At 44.6% G+C, this 17629-nt stretch overlaps 1 protein-coding gene and 1 long non-coding RNA gene across 3 annotated transcripts; one reads left to right on the top strand and one right to left on the bottom strand.

Moving 5' to 3' along the window:
- The first annotated feature begins 413 nt into the window (after positions 1-413).
- LOC147449616 (putative E3 ubiquitin-protein ligase LIN) lies at positions 414-16711 on the top strand. Of its 2 annotated transcripts, none has more exons than XM_086522024.1 (10): positions 414-1543; positions 1813-2011; positions 2279-3214; positions 3665-3809; positions 4052-4507; positions 13378-13433; positions 13552-14922; positions 15004-15151; positions 15385-15648; positions 16129-16711. In XM_086522024.1, exons 1-10 carry the CDS (start codon positions 1384-1386, stop codon positions 16501-16503), a joined length of 4110 nt encoding a protein of 1369 aa, XP_086378150.1. In that variant the 5' UTR covers positions 414-1383; the 3' UTR covers positions 16504-16711. The 2 variants fall into 2 exon arrangements, with proteins under 2 accessions (XP_086378150.1, XP_086378151.1); XM_086522025.1 differs by having other exon boundaries at positions 418-1543; positions 16132-16711.
- LOC147449617 (uncharacterized) lies at positions 1440-4391 on the bottom strand. The gene is made up of 4 exons (XR_015189447.1): positions 4266-4391; positions 3351-3444; positions 3045-3212; positions 1440-1576 (listed from the first exon to the last, which is right to left on the bottom strand). It is a non-coding gene; the product is annotated as an uncharacterized LOC147449617 (long non-coding RNA).
- Positions 16712-17629: the final 918 nt, after the last annotated feature.

Genomic DNA, 17629 nt, shown 5'->3' with positions numbered 1-17629 from the left:
CAGCCAAGACAGCACGGCACAACAAGCCAGAGGTACATACTCATATAATTAGAGATGACGCATCCGTGCCCAAAGGCCCACTCCCTCTAGATTTCGCTCCAGTCACTGCGCAGTCAAATAATAATACCAGTAACCTACCGCCCTCACACTTGCTGCATTTTGCTTTTGAAAAAAGCTGCACAAGGACATTCCTTTACTGTCCTGTAAATACTCTTAATCAACCTACTAATGCTCAATTAATCTCTTGGAAATACTCTTAATCAACCTCATAATGCTCAATCAATCTCTTGGAAAAACTCTTAATCAAACCAATAATGCGGACTTTACCTTGCCCTTTCTCATGCGCACGGAGGCGCTTACTCTGCTACCCACAAACATCAAACAAGCGCCCACAAAATAACGACCTTTAATGAGCTCAAATGGAGAATTCCCGGCAAGCCTAAAAGAAAATTGGTAGAATTTCACATGTTTTAGAGTAAGAACCGGCAAATCCTTCATAATATGACCTAAAAATCGGGAAAGTTTCAAGCACATCCTTTTTCTCTCTGGTTTGAATAAATGTTTTTAGTAAAGCCCTGAATGATCAAACTGCAATGGCAAGCTTCAATCCATGTTGTCTTTTACATAGATGCCATCGCCAGCTGCCACATGCACACTCTACTCCCAACGCACACACATTTCTTTGTTCAGAATTTACTGCTTCACCCTTGCACTCTCTTCCTTCAGCTATAAACGTAACCTTAATTTGCCGAGTTTACCTCTCCAACTACTCTTTCCTCCCGACATTGCAAGCTGACTTATCCCTACAAGCAACAGAATCTGCCAAATGGCCACATGCTCACATGGCCAGCACGACACAAACCGCCGGCTTCTATCGGCGTGGTAAAGAGAAAATATACCAGCAAGAGGCCAATGGTCGAGCTCCAACACTTTCACAGAAGATAATTCAGAGCAACCGCTTGCCTCGCTTCTCTCTTCAGTACTCAAATCACCCCCACTATGAGGTGGCTACCTGCAGAACCCTTTTCAATTGTCAGGAGCATACAATAAAGAACTAAATGAACACTCATTCTATATTCAATGCAAGTCTTCCCTAAGTTGCACCTTTCAAGCAGCATTCTGGTTTTTCTGCTATACCTTAAAGTTCCTCGATTTCAACAGCCTTAATAGCAGCTCTTGCAGTTCAATCCTACTGCAACTAACAGAAAATAATAAAGAATCGATCAAGTCCCATGCCAGTGGCCAAGTAGTACTCCTGTTGGTTCAGCTCTCATTGATGCTAATTGCCAAAATTTTACCCCAACTGTGCAGAAGAAAGTAAGCGGATTGTGATACTACCGAAGCTCACCATTGAAGCTTAGAGTGGCAACGAGAGCTTGCAGTATGTTCAACAGACTAAGTGGACAAGCTTCTCCCATATCAAAACCTCCTGCCTCTTCTAACTCTGGTGTTAAATCCAAAAGCCAATCTCTAGGATTATGCTCTGCAGCTTTGCCGAACTTAGCAGCAGCAAAAACCGCCCCAGAAGCTCGCAGTACACAAGGTATGCCTCTTTATCGCCTTCTTGAACTAGCTCCTATAGAAAGAGCAGTCGCAATGTTAGCATAACAACTGATTTCCCCCCATTCAACTTTTCAATAAAAACCCAATTTTAGTATACCATACTCTTCTAGTATACAGCTATATACATGGATAAAGAGAAGACTTCTTATAATGTTTTAAGTCATGATAAAGCAAGCAAATGACACTTGCAAAATCATTTCCAGTAGCAACAAAGCCTGAATTTTAATGTTTCCCAATGTCATTTGCAAGGCGAGCTGCTTCCACCGGAAATAGTCGTTTCCATCCTTAATGGGTTTGCAACATCACTCCTTGTTGAGAAAGACAGGTTCGAACTGCTTAAATCAAAATGCCTTGAGGGTGCCAAACTTGGGCACGATGATGACGCAGCCACAGGATCAATTCTCAAAAGCTCACACACTGTGCTTACATATCTGACATGGGGAATACGGTATATTCCACTGCCTCTTATCATTTATGATGGCTTTCTGTTGAGCCATAATATCTATTAATTTCAATTTGTGTGTGCTTATTTGCATGCGTATGTGCCAAAGAGAGCATTCAGTAAACTTGAATGCAGAGACACGTACATATCCGTGCACAACCATGCACAGCACACATGCCTTGGCGCTTAGACAACGCCCGCGTACCTTGCAACTATGCATGCACGAATTCCGCCCACATCACTGGATCACTCAACTTATATCTCATTCAACAGGCATATCGAGAAGGCTTCAACTTGTCTCCAAAAAGGTGAGAAGGAAAGTATTGAAGAGCACTTGAAGAATGCAGAGCAAATGCTGAAGAGTTTGATAGATTCCATACAACTAGAGCTCAACAATAATCCCACCACCATCTTGTCGAGTGTGCGCGTGCCAAATGCAAGCTTCATCCTTGGACTGGCACATGTGTTTCTAGCCTTGGTGTGCAAATTGAGGAAGAGCACCAGCAACCTCATTGCTTCACATCTACTGGAAGCATTCATAGTGTCCCCAAACAATGCCCGCCAAAACTTTATTCCACAGCTATGGAACCAGCTCTTTCGACCCCATCTCTCTGCTGTAGAAGCATGGTACAAGAAGGAGCATGCAAACATTGTTAGCAGTTTCTCCAGGTCGCCCTCAGTTTCAGCTGACTCCAAGCCTTGTTCCCCTAAAATAGCCCACACCTTGACTAGTCCTAGGGCAGCAAATTCTGTCGTCTCTCGGGCAAACTCGTTGCTGGACCTTGTTTCAGGGATGAGACTAAGCAAAAGGGGCAACATGATGCACATTCAGCATGATCAGGCTAAACTTCTAGAAAGGATGAACATGCAAGTAAAACTTCTTTCTGACCTCTATGAGCAGTCCCTAGATGAAGGGACCATACAATATGCAAGGCGTTATCAAGATCTGATTGTCAACTACTATGGAAGATTTTCCTGTGACAGAGATTCAGGTACATGGAAATTGCTGCAAAATGAGAATACCAAAGTTGAGGTGCACCATAGAATGGCCGGCAATGAGATTGGCAATGAAGCAGTAGCATCCACTATCAAAGAAGCTGCCGCACCAGACATTTGCACAGAGGTTGATGATGATGATGAGGTTGATGGCAAACTTACGTCTGGAAGAGGATGGACGGGAACCAATGCTTTACAGCTCCGGAGAAGCCTGTAAGATACCAATCAACTCACTTCGTCAAAACTTACTGTTTTGAAGAAAAATCTCAAAACCCTACATGTTATAAAAAAAATTTCCTGCATGTTCAAGCTCAATCAGGTGAACTTTGAAAACCCAGCTCAAATATACCTTTACAACTACCACATATTGTAGCAGAATCATATGTGTTCCTTAAAATCAATGGCAATGAGCTCGCCCTATTGTTCAGTCACTCCAGATTCTCCTACAGAAAACAGATTGCATGTGAGTGTGCATGTAAGTATGTACAGAATCAATGCGCTTAAAAGTGTGGATTTCAGGTCTTTTGCATGCAAGACTACCAACATGAAACTTTTTGAGTGCCAAAGATCTTGTACAATCTGTCAATTACAAGCTTTCTCTTTTGAATCTTAAAATTCCATAATGATTCAATTGCTGGTTCCCTTGGAACCTCTATTATATAGGTTTGATGCAGTATTTGGAACGGTTCCTAACAATAAAACAAGCAAGCAGGACAGAAGCTACACAAGTCCCTCAAGTCCAATCTCCAGCTTGCTGCGTCTCTGCAACAAGGACTTCCCCAAAGTCATTGATCCACTCAGATCAAAGGCAAGTGGCCAAACAACAGCCTATACGTGTGTTCATGTGCGTATGTTCGTGTTCAAGTTCGCTTTCGTGCTCCCACTCGTGCTCGTGCTCGTGTTCATGTTCATGTTCATGTTCGCGTTCCTGTTTGTGCCCATGTTCGTGCTCGTGCTCGTGCTTGTGCTTGTGCTTGTGCGTGGGTGTGCGTGCACAGGCCAATAAATAAAAACCCTCCACAACTAACATGCAAGGATTTCTGTGAACAGGAGGAGACAGATGCCTGCACTCCAGCAGCCAATTACGAGAAAATTATTGGGACTTCGTATGCATCTGGAAAGGCAACTACAATCAGAGATGTAGTGAACACTGCATCTTCGCCTATGCTACAAGAACTAGATACATTGAATAAACGTTCTAAAGTGAAAGCAGCAATGAGAGGTCACAACCAGTCAGCAGAAACATTAAATGAAAATTACTTACTGACACCTGATCCCGAGAGCAGCAGTTCAATGACCAGTCATGTACCAACAGAGCTACCACCCCCTAGCTGTAAAAAAGATTATGTACAAACCACATGTGAACAAGTCGGTGCTGTTTCGCATTCTGCCCATTCAAAGAGGCTTATCGATTTTATCAAAGACAATGATAATCAATCAGACACTAATAAGTATTCAACAATACCCTCTCACAAAGTTGCAAATCGGGTCACCAGATCTTGCCAGGTAAGCAAAGAGTATTTTTGCAGTAATTAAGGACAACGCACATATATGTTTATGAGGGTGCTATGTTTAACAGCTAAGCAGGACACATACATGCTTCTCAATTGCTTATGAAAAGGACAAAAGAGGGAAAGACAGTTTAAGCTTTGGTGTAAGGGTGATAACTTTGAGAGTAATACTGACAGTTGCTAGACATTGATCCCTGCTCACAAACTTCAACAAGGAGGTGGCAAAATGTTTAATCCACATAGTGAACCTTGGTAAACCCAGTCCCTCTCTCTGTTATGACCTCCCCCTTCAAATCCGCACCTTATCACCCTCCTCTGATGCTACCCATTCGCCCCAACCATCCCAACCCCCCCCCACTTCCTGGGACCATCATCCCCCCTTTCACCTTCTCACTGGTGCCCCTCCTCCCCACTGCCTGCGCATTTGCATTTGTTGCGCATTTGCATTTGTTGCTCCTTTGCATGAATCTTCAAACTCTTTAGCATAAGAAAATGTCACGTGACACATCCAACCTTATGTGTCCGTGGACAAGCTACAGCATGACAAGGGTTCAGTCAGTTCAGTCAGTTTAGCTTAGGAAGTGTTCTAGCACTTGTGTGAGTCTGTTCGCAGACCGTGCATGTCCAGACACTTAGATTAGATGCATATCCTCTGGTTGCACACAGCATGACCATCAGATTCCAGTCAGATCCCATCAGTAGCATTTTTACAGTGCATAGGCCTATTTTTCCTATTTTTTACATTTTTCACTTATTATTTTTAAGTGACTTTTGTTGGAAAGTAGGTAGGGCAATTTTGTTAAGTTAGTATATAAGGAAACCAGAGCTATCACTTTCTGGCAACAGAGGCAGCAAGAGCACCTTGCTCAACAGGCAACGTCTCAGCAAGACCAACCCCCGCGACTACTCTGGCGTTTTCTCCACAAAAGACCTAGCGTTTTTGCATCAGATCAGCCTTGGCGATTTGTGCACAGCAGATCAGCCCCGGCGTCATCACGACACAGCAGATCAGCCCCGCGTTTTGCATTTGCAGGACATCTAGCGACAGCAGAACAGTTTTCAGCCCTAGCGTTTTTGGTTTGCAGATCAGCCCCGGCGTTTTGCAGATTCACCGCGACGGAACACCGAGAAGCATCAGCGTTTTCAGTTTTCAGCCTTTAGACACCGCAGATCAAGTCCCGAACCTCGCAAATCTCACCTTCCCGCAGCAGTTCCTCGCCGCACGGTCAGTTTCCGCAAGGTTTACACTTTCAGCCCGGAAAACGCAGATTTCAGCATCTGCATTTTCAGCGCGTCGTCGTCACCATCGACATCGTCATCGACATAGAGTCAGAATTCAGCAGATAGAAGATTTGCAGATTTCAGCCCTTAGAGTTTCCAGATTTCAACCCGTCTCCTCGTCGTCGACATCGTCGGCAAGTCCAAGCATTGTAGAGATTTGTGCAATCATAAGTAGACCGCTCTCGCCATAGAGAGTGGGGCCTTCGGAGGAGGGTTTTACAACGTCTTTGGTGTCGTATTCTCTTCTCTCTCTATCTCTCAGCTCATGCACTTTCATTCACAATGTTCATTCACTTTGTTTGTGATCATTGCACTCTCTCATTAAGAACGGAAGGCTCTCCCTTCCATAAGAACAAAAGGAACCTTGAGCACAGTTCGGAGCACTCATCTTGAGCAAAGTTCAAACATTCATTCCGTTGCACTTTACATTGGTATCAAAGCTTTGGCAGTGTTCTGTATCACTCAAGGAAAGAACCACAGAAAAAAAATTTGCTTGTTGAGGTCGCACGAACCCAAGTTCACTTGGGCGTGTCGATTCCTAAGCGTGTTTTTGAAGAGTGACAAGAAACCCAAGAAAGAAGGGCTTGTCCAGCCTCCCCTTGTGCCTCTTTTCACTCATTGAGAGCGGACCGGGCACTTGGCGGCTAGCCAATCGATGTGAGGTGGGAAAAAGCAACCTTGGTGTGAGCGCAAGGCCGCCAAGGGGTGCGCCCGCGGGAAAGAGCAGAACTCGGGTGAAGAGAAGATCCTTCTCGAACACAAATTGCAAGCAAAAGAAGACCCTCAAGAACTCAAGAACCCCAAGAACCAAGACCCCCAAGAACCCAAGTTCCTTATGAACTTAAGAACCCAAGACCACAAGAACCCACGACTTCAGAATGGTCATCACTCGAAGCGGAATGGATACTTCGCTTGGAGGTAATGAGCATGAGAGAGGCGAAGAAGAATTTTCCCCACCAGGAGGTTTTTCCGACCCTCACCCTCCCCCATCTACACCAAGGATTGCACTAACTCCTATGGAGGAGTTGGAGCAATTGTTTATGGAAAGACAGTTAGAACGCGAAGAAAGAAAAGCAGAAAGAAAGGCCTACGAAGAACGAAGGGAAGCCATAGATCGTGAATACGAAGAAGGAATGGCAGCCATAAGGCGTGAAGCACGATTGGAAGCCAAAGAAAGACAATCTGAATTTGATCGTGAGAACAAAGTAAGAAAAGAGAAGGGCGACCAACACATGAAAGAGTTCTTGCGACTCTTTTCAATTGTGCAGGCGCAGTTTGAACAGAATCAGGAGAAGGAGACTCTCTCGATCTCGTCTTCTCCAAAGCATAAAACACAGGATTTGCATTATGATAAGCATGATGATTTGGATGATAATGATGAGTATGATGATTTGCATGATCAAGATGTGATTTCTCACAAGCATAATGATTTGCATGATCAAGATGTGATTTCTCACAAGCATGATGATTTGCATGAAGATGATGTGATTGTTCACAAGGATGATGTGTTAGTTGATGCTTTTTCCAGCGAAGCTAACCTCGTTACAGATTCAATCAATCACGAAGGATCGATCTTGGCTCTCGAGCCTAGGTCCAAAGAACCCCTTCAAGAAGAATCGATCTTTGCTCTCGAGCCTAGATCCAAAGAACCCTCACAGGAAGTACTATGTGTTCAAATGATTCGTCAGCACGCATTTGTCGAGTGTTTCATTCATGATCGTTTCCTGTATTTTGTCAGCGTCTTCATGTAATCCCTTTTCTTAGGCATGACATATTGTCCATTGAGCACGTTTCACTCATGAACGAGCACGAATGTATGCGGATTGTTCATGAAAAGCTGAAAAGTTTGCATTCAAGGAAGTCACATTCCATGTCTCTTCCTTGGCACGACACAGTTGTAGAAAGAGCACATGAAAGTATGAGCACCAAGCATGGGCATTTCCGTTGTGAATTGCCACAGTTGATTGCTTTAGATCATAAGAGAAAGATTCGATCTCATTGTTTTCGTGTGTGTGTGGTGAACGGTTTGGCACTCCGTCTATTGGTTCATCTACATTGCATGCACAGTCATTTAGGAAGACAAGATTTTTTCCAGTCACTTTACATGGAATAGGTATGTTCATGTTTTTGTGTTGGAAGTGGTTTCAGGAATTCTCAGCCTCGAAGATTCTTGAAGAAGAAAGAAGCATGACTTTAGACGAAGTTGAAGCATCGAAGGAGCCTCAGAAGACTTTGTGTCGCTTTCGGCGCGGCCCAAAGAAGCAAGCGTTGCAGACCTTTATGAAGTTCAAGTATCGCACGACCCACGCATCAGAGTGGGTCGGCGAAGAGTCCTTTCCAGCATTCCGGATGTTATTGGCGATCTCCCTCGACGCCATACAATTCGGTACCAGTACCTCACTAGGGGATATCACGTGACACATCCAACCCTATGTGTCTATCACAAGCTACAGCATGACAAGGGTTCAGTCAGTCAAGCTTAGGAAGTGTTCTGGCACTTTTGTGAGTCTGTTCGCAGACCGTGCATGTCCAAACACTTAGATTAGATGCATATCCTCTGGTTACACACAGCATGACCATCAGATTCCAGTCAGATCCCATCAGTAGCATTTTTACAGTGCATAGGCCTATTTTCCCTCTTTTTTACATTTTTCACTTATTATTTTTAAGTGACTTTTGTTGGAAAGTAGGTAGGGCAATTTTGCTAAGTTTGTATATAAGAAACTAGAGCTATCACTTTCTGGCAACAGAGGCAGCAGGAGCACCTTGCTCAACAGGCAACTTCTCAGCAAGACCAACCCCCGCGACTACTCTGGCATTTTCTCTACAGAAGACCTAGCGTTTTTGCATCAGATCAGCCTTGGCGATTTGTGCACAGCAGATCAGCCCCGGCGTCATCACGACACAGCAGATCAGCCCCGCGTTTTGCATTTGCAAGACATCCGGCGACAGCAGAACAGTTTTCAGCCCTAGCGTTTTTGGTTTGCAAATCAGCCCCGACGTTTTGCAGATTCACCGCGACGGAACACCAAGAAGCATCAGCATTTTCAGTTTTCAGCCTTTAGACACCGCAGATCAAGTCCCGAACCTCGCAGATCTCACCTTCCCGCAACAGTTCCTCGCCGCACGATCAGTTTTCGCAAGGTTTACAGTTTCAGCCCGGACAACGCAGATTTCAACATCTGCGTTTTCAGCGCGTCGTCGTCGCCATCGACATCGTCATCGACATAGAGTCAGAATTCAGCAGATAGAAGATTTGCAGATTTCAGCCCGTCGAGTTTCCAGAGTTCAGCCCGTCTCGTCGTCGTTCTCATCGTCGTCGACATCGTCGGCAAGTCCAAGCATTGTAGAGATTTGTGCAATCATAAGTAGACCGCTCTCGCCATAGAGAGTGGGGCCTTCGGAGGAGGGTTTTACAACGTCTTTGGTGTCGTATTCTCTTCTCTCTCTATCTCTCAATCTCATGCACTTTCATTCACAGTGTTCATTCACTTTGTTTGTGATCATTGCACTCTCATTAAGAACGGAAGGCTCTCCCTTCCATAAGAACAAAAGGAACCTTGAGCACAGTTCGGAGCACTCATCTTGAGCAAAGTTCAAACATTCATTCCGCTGCACCTTACAGAAAATTTTCCTTTACATACTCCCCTCGCATTCTTCCTCCCTGCTAGCCTCCATAGACCTTCGAACCAATTGGAGTCTACAAGATGGTTTGTTCCAAGAAACATAGGAACTAGCGCGCTTTCAGCCTGAGCCCAAACGGAGCAAGAGTTGAGAATAGAGTCAATGTACAAGATGGTGAACCAATCCAACTCTGCCTCTCCCATCATAAGCTTTGTAGTCGACAGAGTCCCAAACCACTCAACTTAAGCAACTATGGGAGAGGACATTCACAGGGCTGCAGCTAGGCTACCTAGCGCCCATAAATATCCCACCACAACATGAAGGGGGAATAAAGCCATTTTGCCAAAAATGGACTCCCCCTCATAAGAGGCATACCAGCGGTCATACCAGAGACAATCTGGACAAATCCCATGAACCCTAAACACTAACAGATCCTCACAAGGATGGGCACAGCCACAAAGAAGCCCTCTCTCCCTAGATCTAGGCCGAAAACCTAGAGATGACCTCCAAACACCCCCTCTCAAATCCTGGCTGCACAACAAGTCGAGGGATCTGGGGGCCACAAAGAGAGATGAAGGAATCTGACAGGTCCAGTACACCATAGCATCAAGCACACCGTCTCTGAAGAGAAACTTGCAAGGCACCAAGATAGAAAATCCTATCTACCAATAGCAAATAAATGCGTGCAAGCGCCATCAGTGTCTGCCGCATCAATGGAACCTATATCAATTGTAGGAGCTAGAGGCTAGAGCCCCACCAAATGTACACCATGTTGTGTGGGCATGTGATCAATAGCGATACTTCATAGGAAGAAATGTAGGAGATCGGCCATGCCTCCCCTGGAAACAAGTCGAGCCAATTCGCTCCATAGAGCCAACATGCATGTGCCTATGACCTAGTATCGCAAAGATGTACAACCTTTGACTCGCCTCCATGCCGTCCTCCAAAGACTAAAGACAGGTCCTCTAGGCTTTGTCAAGGAAGTAGGAATGATCACCTAGGAATGACCGTTTGAGCCTAGTGCTTAGGCAGAAATCGAGTATGAGTGTTGAGTATCTGGTGAAGATCAAGGTAGAGGAGCCAAAGTAATTGAGGCTAAATTTAAGCACTATACTCCCATGAGATGTCATCAAGATGATAGCCATATCCTCCAAAGAAATCAACTTTCTTGCTTAAAGGATCACCTACTGCATCATGTGTATATGATATTTTCCCTAAAGGATCACTTGATGCGTCATGTGTATATGATCTTTCATAGTCTTGGGCTTTCGAGGGTCCAAAGTCAACAACTATACCTCAAGGTGAGCTCTCTTCGTAGGCATAATTCTATTGTAAACATTGTCCAAGTGGGTCAAGATCTCCCAAGCATTTGGTCATACTCTGAATATGTCCAAGTGCTTGTACAATTTTGGGGGACGATAACGAATCCTAGCATTCAGGTGATCCCATGAGCGTTGGTATTGCTCGAGCTTCTCCAACGCCTTGGAGAAGGTCGTACGATCCTTTAGGAGCCTTTGGCTGATCAATCTCGTCCTTCACCATCAAGATAAGGTCGTAGGTCTCCAACGCCGCCTACATAAGTACCTTCCAATCCTAGTAGTTGGTGGCATCAAGCTTTTGATCCTGATGTATCTAATAGCCATACCGCAAGAGTGAAGATACTTCTTAACTAAATTAATCTCCTGAAAATATACCTCGTCCAAATAACTTGTCTAAAAAGTGACCTCTACAACATCTAAAAGAATCCTCCAAACAAATCTTGCCCGAGAGATCCTCAAAAATGGAGTCCAAATCTCAAGCTCCCTCGCCTTTCAAGGAGTCTCCACACGAAAGTATTGACAGCATCAGCATAGATTCGAATTGGCCATGCATACATATCAATAGACAGTCACAATAGAGCACACCAAACTTATGTATACTACCAAACCCCAAGCCCCTCAAACCATGCATGGATTACTAGCCAAGCTGTCACAAATTGCTGACGTGTCAAGTCTCTGAAGAACGGAGCCAACCCTAAGATCCCGATCGAGGGGCCTAAACCCTAGAAGAATCAAAACTAGCAGAAGTTCTCACCAACTTGCAAATTCTCGACGAGTGGGGCAAACTCAATAAAGTTTTACCAACCTATGGGACCCCGTTCGATGGGGGCCCAAGTCACTAGTAGTAAAGCCAGTACACATACACACTAAGTCTTGCCTGGCGAGCTGATGACGTGGCAGCCATACGGACAGATTTTCGCAATTCACACTGGCTGTGATGACGTGGGAGCAATACGGATTTTCGGATTTCGTGCTGATATGGTGACGTGGTAGACTATACGGGCAATCCCAGATTTTGCGCTGACAGGCTGTACGGATTTCAGCAAAACGCGCTGGCAGCTTTTTGGGCGCTAGTGCTTTTGGGGCCAGATGATTTTGAGTTTGAGCTTTTCATGTAAACTGCTTTTCATAGGCCAAGGGCCTTTAAATATGTGCAGAGGGCTCACACTCGGGCACTCTTCCAGGTGAAGGTGCACAACGTGAGTACCGGCATTGTACTAAGTTCAAGCAATATAAAGAAATACCAAAAGGGGCGCCAAGGTTTGGGACCAGTGCTCTCTTGGGGTGGAATTCCACCACTCCCCGTCTCTGTGTCGTGCGTCTCTTTCATTTCAATTGTTATTGAATTTTTGAAAGTCTGTTCACTCTGTTCTTTTCCGTTAGCAAGTGGTGCCCATCCCTATGACACAAGCCTCTGTGTCCTAAAATCTAGAGTTGAACGTATTAAACTCCACAAGGTCCTATTGTGAATTCTTCCTAACTAATACCAAGCAAGCACCAAGACCCAAAGCCAAGACCTAAGAAGTGGGAGTTCCTCCGTGACCCCCTTTCCATGATTGACGAAAAGAGAGATTAGAGCATTGGCGTTTTCAAATATGCAGCATCTCCAAGATGGCCGCGCTGGCAGCTTTTTGGACGCTAGTGCTTTTGGGGCCATATGATTTTGAGTTTGAAGCTTTTCATGTAAACTACTTTTCATAATATGTGCAAAGGGCTCACACTCTGGCACTCTTCTGAGTGAAGGTGCAGAGCGTGAGTACCGGCATTGTACTAAATTCGCGCCAAGGTTTGGGGCCAGTGCTCTCTTGGGGTGGAGTTCCGCCACTCCCCATCTCATGTGTCGTGCATCTCTTTCAGATCAATTGTTATTGAATTTTTAAAAGTCTGTTCACTCTGTTCTTTTCCGTTGGCACGTGGTGCCCGTCCCTGTGACACAAGCCTCTGTGTCCTAAAATCTAGAGTTGAACATATTAAACTCCACAAGGTCCTATTGTGAATTCTTCCTAACTAATACCAAGCAAGCACCAGACCCAATGCCAAGACCTAAGAGAAGTAAGAGTTCCTCCGTGACCCCCTTTCCATGATTGACAAAAAGAGAGATTAGAGCATTGGCGTTTTCAAATATGCAGCATCTCCAAGAGCCACCCTTTACTTTGCATCATTCCAAGAGGTACAAGCATCGAAGTGTCCTCAACTTCAATCTCCAAAGTGCACCCTTTCATTGGATTTTTTAGAAAGTACAAGCATTGCACGAGCTTCAAGTGTGTCCATCCATCAGGTTATCCCAAAACCGAGTTGCCAACCTGCCCGCTACTAGTCCTTGGTTTCCCTAGCGCACACTGATATTCGCCCAAGTACAAACTATGGTTTTACATTGAGAGACTGTTCTGCAGAAAAGAGATTGCTAAGTTGGCATAGTAGTTAAGCAAACTAAACTTTAACAACAATCGCAACACTACATCACAGAGCTGCAATACTGAATAATGGCCTACACAAATTGTTATTAATTTCTTAAGTCTACTGGAGGCCAAACACCAAGTTTTCAAACCACTTAAGACATTCATTTCTATTTGCACTCTCTGTTTCTTTTTTAAACCCTTAAACTAGCTTAATGCGGTGACTCTGGAATTTTATGTGGCAGACAAAGATGGCAGCAAGTGATAGTAGTATGGAGGGCACAAAGGTGGAGGGACAACGGTAATAATCATTTGATAAGCCTTTTAAAATTAGTGAGTTAATATATAAGACAACGTCCATTAATTCTCCATATCTGCAAATTGATGTCAGCATTTAAATGATGACGGTGTATGTTCAGAATAATGAAAAGAAGCAACTCAGAAAGCTCTAAAAAGAACCAAACTTCTGGGTGGATGGCATCTGCAGATCAAGACCTTAAGTCGCAGATCAAATCATCAAGGAGGGTTGGTGGTCGCTCGAATGTGACAGCCCTCGCTAAGATGGCTTCTGCCAAACAAAATGTGGTCTACGACGGTAAAACTGAAGACGTGCAAGTGAAATATTGCACCAGCCTCCAAGTGCGTGAAACAAGGCCGCTGAGCATAAAAAACTCCAAGGACCAGTTCAGTGAATGCACCAGCATAGACAATGCCGTGCAGGCTTCTTCCATTATAGAGGCAGAGGTTTGGGGTGCAGGAACAAGAGCACAGAAGTCCATCTCTAACCAGCTAGAAGAGCTAGCAAATGAGCTGCGGGCTGCAGTGCAATCAACTCAATCAAGCAATAATATGCTGGAAGGTGTGGGCAGATGTGAAGAGGTACTCCTCAGATTGTCACAAGCCTGGCTAGAATGCAAATCCGCAACATTGTTACGACGAAAAGGAATTAAAGAGAAAGAGCCCGACTCAGTAACTGGCAATTGGGAAGTCCTACAAATACTAGATGGCTTAACGCATGAGTTACTATTCATTCTAGCTAATTCTGAGCTCCAAGAGGCTCAGCGGTTGGCACTATGCTTGCTTTCAGCCTCAATCGGGCCCAAAGAATCAAATTCGAACGAGTCAGCACCCCTCGTACAGCTCAATTATGATGCCAAGACAAGAGGAGAAGTTAACAAGTCAACCAGGAATCAGCTTCCATCTGACCCCAATGTTTTACACGCACTATTGCACCTCCTTCAACAGCAGGGTCGCCTGCCAGAGGCAGCTCTCCTGCTTCACCTCCTGCACCCCGCCCAGTACTCTGCCTCTTGCCACCACTTTCTTCCTCACCTTCTGCCACTCCTCCTTGACCTTGCCCAACGCAATGGCTTGCCCAGGACACAAAATGCATCTAATTACATTGCTAGCTCTTGCAGGAGGCCCTTCGATGGCCGCCTCCATCTAATTGCTGAAGCTAAACCTCGCACTCTTGCACTCATGATGATGTCCCGGCTACTGGCAGCAGTGGATACACACACCCGCCTTCAGGCTTGCAAGCATGTCCTCTTCCCGAATGTTAATGCCCTCCCTTGTCTTCTTCACAGTCTCGATTGTGCACCCAGTGTAGATGAGAGAATCGCATCCGCATTCGTTCTCACCACCTGCATGCACGCAGATGACATATGCAAGCACCACATAGTCAACCATGTGAAGCTTCCGTCTGTGGTGGCCCTGCTACAGCAGAGTGCCTCCAACAGCAATGCATTTCAAACTGCTGTCAACTTTGTCACCGAGCTGCTTCGCACCAGGTATTGGCCCGTATAAGTTCTATGAGTTGCGTTCAAGGAAGATCAGAAAAAATCCTAACAGCTGTTCTTTGTTGCATGCAGGAAAGCACGCATAAGAGAGATGCTAAGCTGTCTGCATCGAGATGGCCTCCTTAATTGCATGCACGCTCTTATGGCTTACCTGCAAACAGCCTCACTCGAAAATCAGCCTCCTGCTGCGGGCCTGCTACTCCAACTAGACCTACTCCTGGTACTCAAAAGCTTGCAGGCACAATATTTTGCTTAATTAAAAACAGAAGAACCCATCACATTCACATAGGGCTTGATCCTACAATTTCCAATTTAAAAGACAAATCCCTAAATAAATCATCACATTTATCTGTGTTAGATGTTATACCATTATGCGCATATAATGAAAGTAGTATCAACACTCATAGAATTTTGAAAACGCTATTATTAAGTTAAACATTTCCTAATTGCTAGGGAGACGAGGAAAGATACAGTGTGTTTCGAGAAGAGGCCCTGGAAGCCTTGCTATCACCTTTTCTAACAGAGTGTAGCAGAGAGGCTACCTTCAACGCTGCCCACGTATTGTCTACCCTTGGCCGCAGCGAATCTGAGCAGGAACTCGAAGCGTGGCTACTCAAAAAGGCAGGTCTAGGTGCCACACTTCAAGAAAAGAATTTGAACACAAGCAATCAGTGTTACATGAGCTCAACTGCAAACCATATTGCCCCGGCATCAAAGGTAAACCAGTTTACTACCAAAAATTTGCAAACATTATGTGATCATCATTGATTCGCATTTCATTTCATAGAAGTGTGCGCTTATGTGACACAATGTAGAGTATCGTAGAGGTCATCAGCTATGAATGTCTCTTCACTTTTCCTTAAATGTTGATCTCAATTGCCAGTCATGCACAAGCACTTTGCTTTACAGTATTGGTGATGTGTAATCTCAATCCAGCAGACATTGCGTGCGTGTGTACCCAGGTAGGAGAGGTTTGTTCATAGGCAGAGGCATCTCAGTATTGGTGCATGGAATGTGTGCGCTTGCAGCTTACCTAGGTAAAAGAAGAATCTTCACATGCATATGTACTACCTTGCTCTCTTGCATGCAGTCAACTAAAGAAGCTATGAGGTATTCTTCCTTGAAAATGGCAATGGCATTATCCATGAGCCACAAAAAAAGACTCCAAAGAGACTAACAAACAGAATAACAATGTAGCAGGGACAAGAGCAAGAAGAGGACGAAGAGGGTACCATGGTAGCTGAATGGGATAAAAGGGTGGCATGTGCAATCATCGAGCAAGGCGGAGGCAGATTGGTATCAAATGCACTTGCCAAGGGGATGCAAAGCAGCATGGCTGAAGTGAAAAAAGCGTGCCTGCTTGTGGCAGCTTGGCTCACCTCCCATCTCAGCAGCATGTACCCATTTGATCAACACCATTCTGCTCATCATAGATTTACGAGGGCTTCTACAAAGGGGCGCATGAGGGAGACTCTTCAAGCACAACTGCAGGAGATTGCTGCGGTTGGCAGCGGCAATGCTATTGTTGAGCGCGTATTCGCTGCCCTTGCATTGCAAAATCTCGCAAGATGAGTTGCCCTGCATGTATATAATGTATTTATCAGCATACAAGGGGTTCTGAGTTCAAGGCCTTGTATATGTATGTCTATAGTATTTGCACTCTTTAAATAAGTATTTGGCAATTTGCTACATTCATTGTAAGCAAGGTAGCCTCAGTTCTCATCTTGTACTTTTGAAATTAATAGTAAACAAGAGATAGGTTATCAAGCGCCTTGAACTTTGCAAATAGAGTCATTACTTTTAGTCAAAGGGGGTACTACTCGATCCTATTGGCAGACAATCCATTTAATTACCCAGAATCTTGACAGAATTTGCCCCCACCCCCACCCCCACCCTTGTCCCGACCACCCGCTACGACAAGCTAAAATTTTCATTGGATTCGAAATCGAACGCTTGAAAGATTGGTTACACCTCCGCTGCAGTAACCAACGCTACAACTTTCGTTGGTTGCAAAAGAATGCCCTTTGCGTACTAAAAAAAAAGGTTCTTCCCCTCCCGACGTGCTGCTCATCTCCTCCGCCTGGGTTGCCAAGGGCAGTGCACATGGCTTCCCCTGCACTACCTCTCTACGCCGCCTGCCTTCCTTGCAGATGCAGCCGCACTTGCTGATCACCTTTATCTTGTTCTCAGGTTTCGCTTGCTGCTGACAACATATCATGTCAGATTCTTTTCTTTTTTTCATTTTTCCCAGTCGGGTACTCTTTACTGGTAAAGAACACACAATCACTTCTTGAATGTTATTTATGGTTTTGCCATACCAATTTGTGGCAATATAGGTATCAAGACAATTATTTACACATTCAACAACAAAACACGTTATATGACTATAAAGAAATATATGTAGCCTCGCCCCAAAATGGCATTCATCACTTGGTTGAATCCTTGTTCAAAGATTTTTAAGCACCACAATTTTCCAAAGCTATTAATTAAAACCCCAATCTCAAAAAAATAAAAATCCTTTCAAAACATCTTAAGTACATAAGTGAAGGGTGAGTTTAGGAAATGAAAAGGCACATGAAGGTGGAAAGTCAAAAGACTTTTTATGTCCATATAAAGAGAGGTGGTCCAGTGCACATTTGTACATTTGTGTTTTTCTTTTCCTTTATTTTCCCTTCAATGTTTTCTTCTCTTCAGAGCG

The sequence above is a fragment of the Adiantum capillus-veneris genome, chromosome 10, assembly GCF_014529385.1.
Source record: "Adiantum capillus-veneris isolate H3 chromosome 10, ASM1452938v2, whole genome shotgun sequence".
NCBI lineage: Eukaryota > Viridiplantae > Streptophyta > Polypodiopsida > Polypodiales > Pteridaceae > Adiantum > Adiantum capillus-veneris.
This window is presented reverse-complemented; position numbering and strand designations above follow the sequence as displayed.

What these genes read in the sequence shown, in the direction of transcription:
- LOC147449616 (XM_086522024.1), top strand. Translation starts at nt 1,384, where the DNA reads ATGTTCAACAGACTAAGTGGACAAGCTTCTCCCATATCAAAACCTCCT. An exon ending in TTGATCCACTCAGATCAAAG is followed by an intron (nt 3,810 to 4,051) that starts GCAAGTGGCCAA and finishes TTCTGTGAACAG; the next exon opens with GAGGAGACAGATGCCTGCAC. An exon ending in TCCAACTAGACCTACTCCTG is followed by an intron (nt 15,152 to 15,384) that starts GTACTCAAAAGC and finishes CCTAATTGCTAG; the next exon opens with GGAGACGAGGAAAGATACAG.